Here is a 9,653-nt window from a genome sequence, read left to right on the forward strand (position 1 = left end):
GTTTGATCCCGAGCGGCGGGGTAGGGGGGTGAGGGGTGTGATTTCCTGAGAGTGACTTGTCCCAGTGCAGCCTGTGGGGAACAAAGAGCCCCAGGTCTCCTCAAGCAGTCAGGGTACTTCTTACTGCGTTCCGGCGCACGGGCAGAGGCACAGATAACACGTTTCGGGCACTGGTGCCGGGTGTTTTGGACTAATTCTCCTCAACGGTGCCTTCGCCGCTCAGAGCCCGTGACGGGGCGGCTGGGCCCCGACCCCGCCGGCCGAGCCGGGCGGCTGAGCTGAGGCGCTCCCCGCCCCCGGGAGGCTCCAGCGCCCCGCCCCGGGGCCGCCCCCGGCCCGCCCTCCGTCTCGGGCCCCGCGCGTCCCTTCCACCCTGCCCCGCCTGCTGCCGCCTCCGCCGGGCCCGTCGTGCTGTCCCGGGCCATGCTGCCCTCGACCCTGCTCCGCCGGCCCCTCGCCGCCGCCGCCCGCCTGACCCGGGCCCGGGCCGGCCCGCAGGTAGCGGCGGGGGCGCCGCCGGGGGAGCGGGGAGAGGGTGGGCGTGGGGCCCGCGGAGTCCCCGGGGACGGGGGATGTGTGTGTGTGTGTTGTGGTGTTGTGGTGTTGTGATCCGCCGGGGGGGGGGGGGTGTGGCGGGTCTCTTGCTGTCGCTGTCGCGACATCCACTCGAGCCGGCTGTGGCGCGTCGTTTGGGCGGGAGAATCGGAGTCATTTTAAGTTGGGGAAAAAAAAAAGACCTCCGAGATCGTCGAGTCCACAGCCTGTGACCGAACACGATCGTTCCTGTCAGCCAGACCGCGGCACTCAGTGCCACGTCCAGTCTTTCCTTAAACACCTCCAGGGACGGTGACTCCAGCACCTCCCCGGGCAGCCCATTCCGGTGTCTAATCACCCTTCCTGTGAAGAACTTCTTCCTAATGTCCAACCTAAACCTCCCCTGGCACAGCTTAAGACCGTGCCCTCTTGTCCTGTCGCTGGTTGCCTGGGAGAAGAGGCCGACCCCCACCTGTCTACAGCCTCCTCTGAGGTGGTTGTAGAGAGCGATAAGGTCACCCCTGAGCTGCCTCTTCTCCAGGCCGAACCCCCCCAGCTCCCTCAGCTGCTCCTCACAGGACCTGTGCCTCAGACCCTTCACCAGCTTCATTGCCCTTCTCTGGACAGACCTGGTCCTGCAGCGCCCCAGCATCTGCTTGAGCGGCAGAAAGCATCGGGGGCTTCTCTTCTCCTGCAGAAATCCGGCGTGGGATGGGTCACTGCTGCAGGCTCACCGCTCGGTCGGGATCCTGTGGGGGTTTATAATGGCTCCAAGGAGTTGTGACACACGGGAACCAATACTAGATGTGTCATGCTGCAGAGGGCCACTGGGGAACAAGAACCTTTGGTCTTGGCCATCTGTATTCAACTACCTGAAAGGAGAGCGTAGCCAGGTGAGGGTTGGGCTCTTCTCCCAGGTAGCAACTAACAGGACGTGAGGAAGTGGCAAGAGGTTGTGCCAGGGAATGTTTAGATTGGAAATTAGGAAAAATTTTTCTTCACTGTAAGGGTTTGTAAAGCACTGGAACAGGCTATCCAGGGAAGTGTTTCCACCACTCTGGAAGTGGACATGGCACTCTTGGGTTAATGGTAGATAAAAGGATCCTAGAGGTCATTTCCAACTATAGGGTTCTGTTCTGTGGCTTGAGCTGTATGGTATGCATGCCTGCAGATGCTCGTGAAATAAGACATGTCCAAAATCTATCCTGCAGCCACCTCTGTGCAAATATGGGCTAAGGCCAGAGATGTGTTTTGGCCTTTTTTTTTCAAATTTTATTTCTAAGGTGAGTGGAACGTTCCAGGTTATTGAGACAGTTGCAAAAATACGCTTAGTCTGGGACCTTCAAAGTGTTTTATGTTACATGAATAGAAGAACTGTTCTTGACCAGCCCTTGGGAAGCAGCCAGTAAGAGGCTAGGATGCAGACTTAAGAAATCTTGCGTTGGAAGGAGTCACTCTTTCCCCAAGTGTTTGTATCTTTTTCTTTCTTTTACCAACAATATGTAATTTGCTAATACTGATATAAGATTGTAATTAGAAAACACAGTGCAGTGGTGTGAGCTGGTTAGGTAAGGGCAACAAAGGCAGATGTTGATGTTGCTCCTGCTTTGGTGGCATCTTGGCAGCCTTGCTTTTGAATCATGTGTTTAGTCAAATATCTTTTTATTGCTTTGACTCTTTGCTGCTGACTTCCTGAGGAAGGGGTTGAGAAGAGGAAAATGCTGCTTTGTAATAAGCTAATAATTAAACAATTGAGTGCAACAAATAAGAGACACATCACAGTCTCTTGCACTGCTGAAAGGAGTGGCAGCAAATAATGCACATGGGAACTATTTCCAAAGAAAAATGTCACAAGAAACTTTTTGGAATTGGACATCACGAAGTAAAAAATCCTTCTATAGCATCTCACTAATTAAAAAAAAAAATCAGAAGACAACTTTCTGGCTTGATAATTAGTTTTACTTATTTTTCTGGCTGTTTTCTTTCAGGCACTCCTTGCTACAGGGCCCAGACAAGATACCAGCATTTTCTACGAAATTCGCACATATGATGTTAAGCCATCGAAGATGAAGGAGTTCTTGGAAATGATCGACAAGTACATCCACTTCCGCACAGCTCACTCAGAGCTGGTGGGATTCTGGTACACGGAGCTGGGAGCGATGAATAAGGTGTTCCACATTTGGAAGTACGGTATGACCAGCAACCCTTTGCACTGCTCTGCTCTCTGTGTGTTCCCTGTCTCGTAGGCAAGAAGGTGAGGGGGATGCTTACCTGGCTCTTATGTGTTGCTCTTACTGTAAGGAGGTGCCCCCCCAAAATAACTCCTGTACTGATTAGTGAAAAGAACAACTTCAGAGCCTGTCAGGACAACTTTGACATGCTGGGATGAGAGAGTTAGAAATGTTCTAAAGCAGCAGCCTCTGCTCAAAACAGTTATAATAGAGGAAGAATGGTAGAGTGTTTTGTTCTTGGTAGATATTTTTAACTTGTGGCCAGCTCCACAAATGCCTTCAGAATTTCAAAATGAATGGAGAAAAAGGAAATATGCACATATATGCACTCTGTGTGTGTTTGTATGTGTGTATAATTGTTCACAAATTTTCGCTCGGTGTAATTGTTCTCAAATTTTAGCTTCCTTAAAACAGTGAGCACGCAGTTTGCATGCTTAAACTCCTTCTGCAATTGGCCTGTGCTGAGATAGGAAGACAGCCCACCAGTTCTGACTTCTCAAGCTCACAGTGTTTTCTTGCAGCTTTAGCCTTGGTAACAATAGGCTTTTTGCATTATAATCAACTTTTTTATTTTGTTGGAGTTGGTGCTGACATGGAAGGTGCAGGTGAGCCAAAAAAAGCTACACTTACACCAGAAACTAGGTGCACTGGCCATGTTTTTGTGGAGACCAAAGGAAGTCGGTACTTGGATAATGGAGAGGTGGGAAGGCACACCAGTATCATTTCCTTGGTTACCAGCTGTAGCCCAGGGTATATCTGCATATGGAGACAGTGTGCTCATCAAAGTCCAGCATGTTCACAGTACCTGTTTAGAGTAAAGGATTGCCTCTTTTGTTTTGGAAGGGTGAATCATAGAATCATAGACTCATAGAATAGTTTGGATTAGAGAGGACCTTGAAGGTCATATAGTTCCAACCTCCTTGCCATCGCCAGGGACACCTTTCTCTCAGTCTTGTTGCTCAGGACTCCATCCAACCTGGCCTTGAACACTTCTAGGGATGGGGCATCCACATCTTCTCTGGGCAACCTGTTCCGGTGTCTCACCACTCTCAGAGTGAAGAATTTCTTCATTATATCTAATCTAAATTTTGCCCAGTCCCTGGAGGTGTTCAAGGCCAGGTTGGATGGAGGTCTGAGCAGCCTGGTCTGATGAAAGGTGTCCCTGCCCATGACAGAGGAGTTGGAACTAGATGATCTTTAGGGTTCCTTCCAACGCAAACCATTCTACAATTCTAAATCTACTCTCTTTCAGTTTAAAGCCATTTCCTCTTGTCCTGTCACTCCACACCCTTGTAAAAAGTTCCTCTGCAGCTGTCTTGTACGCTCCCTTCAGGTACTGGAAAGCTGTTCTAAGGTGCCTCTGGAGCCTTCTCTTTTCCAGGCTGAACAACTCTCTCAGCCTGTCTTCATAGGATATTTCAGCACTTGGATCATTTTTCTGGCCTCCTCCTCTGGAGTTGCTCCAACAGGTCCATATCCCTCTTATGCTGGGGGCAGAATCACCTCCCTCGACCTGCTGGCCACACTGCTTTTGCTGGAGCCCAGGATGTGATTGGCTTCCTGGGCTGCAAGTGCACATTCACATCGAACTTCTCATCCACTAGCACCCCTAAGTCCTTCTCCTCGGGGTTGCTCTCAATCCTGGCCTGATCCTGTAACTGGGATTGCTTAAACCCGCATGGGTGACCTTGCACTTTGCCTTGTTAAACTTCATGAGGTTTGCACAGGCCCAGCTCTCAAGCCTGTCCAGTTCCCTGTGTGGCATCCCTTCCCTCCCAACATGTTGACTGCACCACACAGCTTGGTGTCATCAGCAAACTTGCCGAGGGTGCACTTGATTCCTGTGTCCATGGAAGATGTTAAACAGCACTGGTCCCAGTACTGAGCCCTGAGGGGCACCTCTTGGACACTGAGCTGTTGGTTGCAAGTCTTTGAGTGCGACCATCTGGCCAATTCCTTATCCACTGAGTGGTCTGTCCATCAGATCTGTGCCTCTACAGTTTAGAGAGTAGGATGTTGTATGGGACGGTGTAAAATGCTCTGCCCAAGTCCAGGTAGATGGTGTCAGTCACTCTTCCGTCATCCACCAATGCTGTAACCCTATGACAGAAGGACAAACACCAAGTTTGTCAGGCATGATTTGCCCTTAGTGAAACCATGCTGGCTGTCACCAGTCACCTCCTTGTTTTCCATGTCCCTTTCAAGGTCATGGGTCTGCTCCATGACCTTCCCAGGCACAGAGGTGAGTGAAACTGACCAGGCTGTAGTTTGGCAGGTCTTCCTTATGTCCTTTTTTAAAAATGGACTGCCATAACTTCTCAAACATGATGGACAGTGGCTTAGCCACTTCTGCTGCCAGTTCCCTCAGAACTCACAGATATATCTTATTGAGTCCCATGGGCTTGTGCACCTTCAGGTTCCTTAAATGGTCTCAGACCTGATCTTTTCCTACAGTGGGTGGTTCTTTGTTCTCCCAGTCCCTGCCTTTGCCTTCTGTGACCTGGGTGGTCTGGCTGGAGCACTTGCCACTGCAGACCAAGGCAAAAAAAGGTTACTGAGGACCTCAGTTCTTTGTCATGACCAGGCAGCCATGTCTCCCCTTTCTTCAGAGAGGGCATGCATCTGTCAACAGGAATATTTTGAGTTCACCTGCATCTGGGATTAATAAATTGTCCTGCTTCTCAGAACTTTTTAGCCTTGGCTATTGTTATTATCTCTAAATTAAAAAAAATTAATAATCTGTGAGAAACTTTTAAAGTGCAAAACAAAGGAAAAACCTGTACTTTTTATTTGTTTCCTAACAGTGTTTTACATGTCTAAGTTACAACATCCTTTCTCCTTGATTCAAAGGATCCCTGCTTATACCTTTTTAGTAGTTAAAAGTAATTAGTATATTTACCTCTTAGTCACAAAATACTGATATTTCTTAAGGTTCTTCCTTCCCCTTCTCAGATGCTGGATTTTTCTTACATAATATTGGAAGCTGTCTGCATAAGTATATTGCTTAAGATGCCACTGCAGACTAACCAGTTGAAATTCAGACACTCTTAATTAAGTAGTTTTGGGTTTAATTAAGAAAAAAAAAGAAGAAAAGGTTTAGCTTTTGGGGATTTATCAATTTTTTATGCAGCTGAACACACAAAGATTACTTCTACACTTTTAATGCCACTTTATATAAGCAAAAACCCCACATTTTTATTAAATTTTTTTCTTGGTAGGCTATTATTTATCTTGAATTTTTTTTTTCCACTTCACTTCCTTATCCACTGTGCTGTCTCTGAATCTACTTATCCTTGGTAACTGTTGCCACATCCAGTAGTGCCGTGGATGCCATATGTAAATGTCCTTTAACTGTAAAATTGGTTAGCAGATTTTAACTGTGCTGTAAACTTTCTTGGCTTGAAACCATTTTAGTCTGAGACATAAAGCAGAATTTAAAGGTGTTTTTTTTCAGAATTTAAAGGAAACTTACCACATCTGCTTCAAGCTAATACTCTGTTTAAAAATACCAGTTTTGAAATTAGATAAGTGCAGCTTGCCTTCTTGCAATTAAACATTTTGATTGAGTCTAATGTGACATTAAATGCATTTTTTTCTAGGGTTGTTTTTTTTTTTTGCTTTCTTACAGATAATTTTGCCCACAGAACAGCAGTCCGGCAAGCACTAGCCAATGACAAAGACTGGCAGGGAAGACTTATGTCTGCAATCCTCCCCTTGGTAGAGAAGCAGCACAATGAGGTCGCTTATCTGGTACCTTGGTGTCAACTTGGAAAGCCTCCAAAAGAGGGGGGTGAGCTTATCTTTTCTTCTGGTGATTAAAGTTACCGATACTAACAAAAAATGGTTTAACGTTTAAACCAGCTGTTGCCTGGTTTTATAACCCCTTATGTAACAAAGGCATGTACGTGCACCCGTGTGAAAAAGGTGACGTAACACAGACAAGGGACAGAGTTTTTAAGAAGGATTTTACACTAACTTACATCAAGAACTGACTAGAGCCTTGCTCGTTAAGGTTGTTGATGGTCAGGGTTGTGAATTGCTAAATGGGTGTGCAAAATGGCAGTGCCATAGTAGTGGTCAGAGCAGTCATCCCAGACTTCCTTTGTCTATCCATCAGTGAGAGGGGATTTCCTGGAGATGCTAGGAATAATGATTGCTCTCTTTCACAGACATTCTTCTCTTTTATCAATTTGCTTTGTTACTGATTGTTTTGATTCTTTTGCATAATAGTTTAAAAAAAATTCCCTACCTTTTAAAGATACACACAAGTCAACCATACTTTTTTACAGTTATAGGTTAGGTGTCAAAGTCCTGTCCTTATGTATTTTAACTCTCTGTAGCAAAAGCGATGTTAATAGTATTGACCATTCCCCAGTTTACGAACACTTGTAGAATTTGTTGTATGAAGTGGCACGGAACAGGCCTTTCTTCAGCCCTCAGCATGTGCATACATACAGTAATCTTCGTTCTTTATTTCCCCAGGATTCTGAATTTTATGCTGTTATAGTTGAATTCGAAAGCAGTCCAGTTTTCTCCTAAATCTGGAGAGATGACTTTTCAGACGCTTTGTTCCTGTTGTAGTCCATCTCCAGCCCATTGCTGGAGAATGAGACCAGACATATAGCAAGTGCCTGGCTTTCTATTACAATGTCAGCAATTGTGATCTGAAGTAACTACCTGAACGGAAAGAAGACAGGTATGAGCACTTGTGATTTCTGCAAAGTAGTCTGAATCTCCCAAAATTTCCAGGCAACACTGAAAATTTGCACCAGGTGCTGGCATGAATGGGCAGTCTCCTGCTGACCCCAAATGGCAGGGAAATGCAGTACTCATTTCACAATAAATACATCATGGCCATAACACACTGTTCCAGAACTGACATAGTAATTTGTATTTCCTTCCCTGTGGTGGTGTTTGCCTTCTCTTCTAGGGGTATATGAATGGGTTACTTTCCAGATGAAGCCTGGTGGGCCAGCATTGTGGGGTGAAGCATTTCGAGCTGCAATCAATGCTCACATCAACACAGGCTATACCAAGCTGATTGGTGTTTTCCATACAGAATATGGATTACTTAACAGAGGTACTACTCAATTTCTGATACAGACTTTGGCAGGGGAAGGGGCAGAGGATGAGGGGCAAGCCCTGGTCTTGAATCAGGATTGGCCAGCTTGCTGAAAACGTTGGTGTGGATCACTAAAGTCCTGTAAACAGTCCTTGAACCCAGCTTTGTTTGTTGGGTTAATAGGCTTAAGCTCATTGCCACAATCTTAAAAGTCTCTCAGATCTGATGTTAAAGTCAAACTGTGTAAAGGCTCAGTAAAGGATCATCCCAGCATTGACTTGCCTGGAGAATTCTTTCTGCTAACTGCAGGGCTTTTAACAGATGAAGGCAGATTGCTAGGACTTACAGTGCATGCTGTATGGCAGCATAACAGTAGTCAGCTGACTTTATTTGTACTTTCTCAGTCCATGTGTTGTGGTGGAATGAGAGCCCAGATAACCGGGCAGCAGGAAGACACAGAGCCCATGAAGATGCCAGAGTCGTAGCAGCTGGTAAGAGATGATGCATCCAGAGAACTCACTCATGTTACCTGCATGCATGCTGAGAAAAATATTACTTCTCACTGGAAGTTATGTCTTAATTAAACATGCATTTAATTTCAGTACGCGACAGTGTCAGGTTCTTGGAGTCCCAGCAAAATGCACTCCTGATTCCTCTGCAGTGCTCACCGCTGAAATAACCTTCTTCTAAAGGGTGTAACTGATGGCAAAAGAGACAAGATGGAAGTGTTGTCAGCAAGTGACATGGATCCCCATACCCAGTGAACGGAGCTGTTCTTCAGTTGACCAAAAATGGATGCAAAATGCTGATCACTAGCAGTGTAAATCAGCATGCTGCTATCTAGTTGTTAAAAAGAAGTTTATGATGTTGTTCCTACCTCTCCAGGAAAGAGAACTTGAGCTGTATCACACATAACATGAACCACACTTCACCAATCTTTAATTTTAACCCCTAAGTTCTTAATACTTTTTCAAATAGCTAGATCCCTTATCAAACCTACTAAGTTAAGTGTTCTTTTCCAACACTGCAGTCAGGGGTGGTATCACTTTGCTAACATATTTTGGTGCCTCTTATAATTATCACATCGTGGTTATTCCGTACTGGTTTAAGAATGAATGCTCCCACATATACCTTACCCAGTTATGTTTTAATCAGACATCTCATTGGGATACTCTGTATTAATTCTGAGTAAAGTAAAACATCAACATAGCTGGAGTTGGGTGCTACAATGGAGCTGGTCAGGTGGTGTGGAGCACCCTCTTCTGCAATTTATAGGTACTAACTATAAACTGCAGAGCACTTGGGAGACTGTTCTACATGTATATCACAGACCTGCAATGAGCAATTGATTTAATATCTCTACTGAGGTATCTTTGTGCAGTTCGCCTAATGATTATTGCTTGCTTAAAGTGCATTAAGATCTCGCAGAAAGCACTATAAAACAGCCATAGGTAATTATGCTTATGTCCAAAGTACAACTTACATCTCTGTAATAAAAATTCAGAGACAGGTACTTGAGTTGGGATTTAAACATTCAGAGAAATTTGTTATGCTCTGCAGCTGGATTTGACAAATAAACTAAACACTGTTTTCATGACTTGCTAGAGACCTCTTTATTTACTAACTTTAGAAGCTTAAAGCATGTACCTTTCCAATCTTGTGCCACTTTGCTTGCCTGAATAGTATGTACTCCATGCTAAGTTGTAGAGATATTGGAATGTTATGCATCAAAATTCACAACAAAACAAAACCTGTGCTCCACAAAAGAACAAATGTAAAAATGACACTTGTGAAGACCAGTGGTGCTAAAACAGCTTTATTTTTTA

The 9,653-nt window shown here is 45.3% G+C and overlaps 1 protein-coding gene across 2 annotated transcripts; it reads left to right on the forward strand.

Annotated features, from left to right (window-relative positions):
* The first annotated feature begins 423 nt into the window (after positions 1-423).
* On the forward strand, positions 424-9,424 carry NIPSNAP3A (nipsnap homolog 3A). Of its 2 annotated transcripts, none has more exons than XM_032676851.1 (6): positions 424-498; positions 2,523-2,724; positions 6,394-6,555; positions 7,696-7,845; positions 8,232-8,318; positions 8,430-9,424. In XM_032676851.1, exons 1-6 carry the CDS (start codon positions 424-426, stop codon positions 8,504-8,506), a joined length of 753 nt encoding a protein of 250 aa, XP_032532742.1. In that variant the 3' UTR covers positions 8,507-9,424. The 2 variants fall into 2 exon arrangements, with proteins under 2 accessions (XP_032532742.1, XP_032532743.1); XM_032676852.1 differs by lacking the exon at positions 424-498 and adding an exon at positions 1,636-2,416.
* The last annotated feature ends 229 nt before the right edge of the window (positions 9,425-9,653 follow it).

This window comes from Chiroxiphia lanceolata, chromosome Z (assembly GCF_009829145.1).
Source record: "Chiroxiphia lanceolata isolate bChiLan1 chromosome Z, bChiLan1.pri, whole genome shotgun sequence".
NCBI classification, from domain to species: domain Eukaryota; kingdom Metazoa; phylum Chordata; class Aves; order Passeriformes; family Pipridae; genus Chiroxiphia; species Chiroxiphia lanceolata.

What these genes read in the sequence shown, in the direction of transcription:
- NIPSNAP3A (XM_032676851.1), top strand. Translation starts at nt 424, where the DNA reads ATGCTGCCCTCGACCCTGCTCCGCCGGCCCCTCGCCGCCGCCGCCCGC. An exon ending in AAAGCCTCCAAAAGAGGGGG is followed by an intron (nt 6,556 to 7,695) that starts GTGAGCTTATCT and finishes CTTCTCTTCTAG; the next exon opens with GGGTATATGAATGGGTTACT. An exon ending in TGCCAGAGTCGTAGCAGCTG is followed by an intron (nt 8,319 to 8,429) that starts GTAAGAGATGAT and finishes ATTTAATTTCAG; the next exon opens with TACGCGACAGTGTCAGGTTC.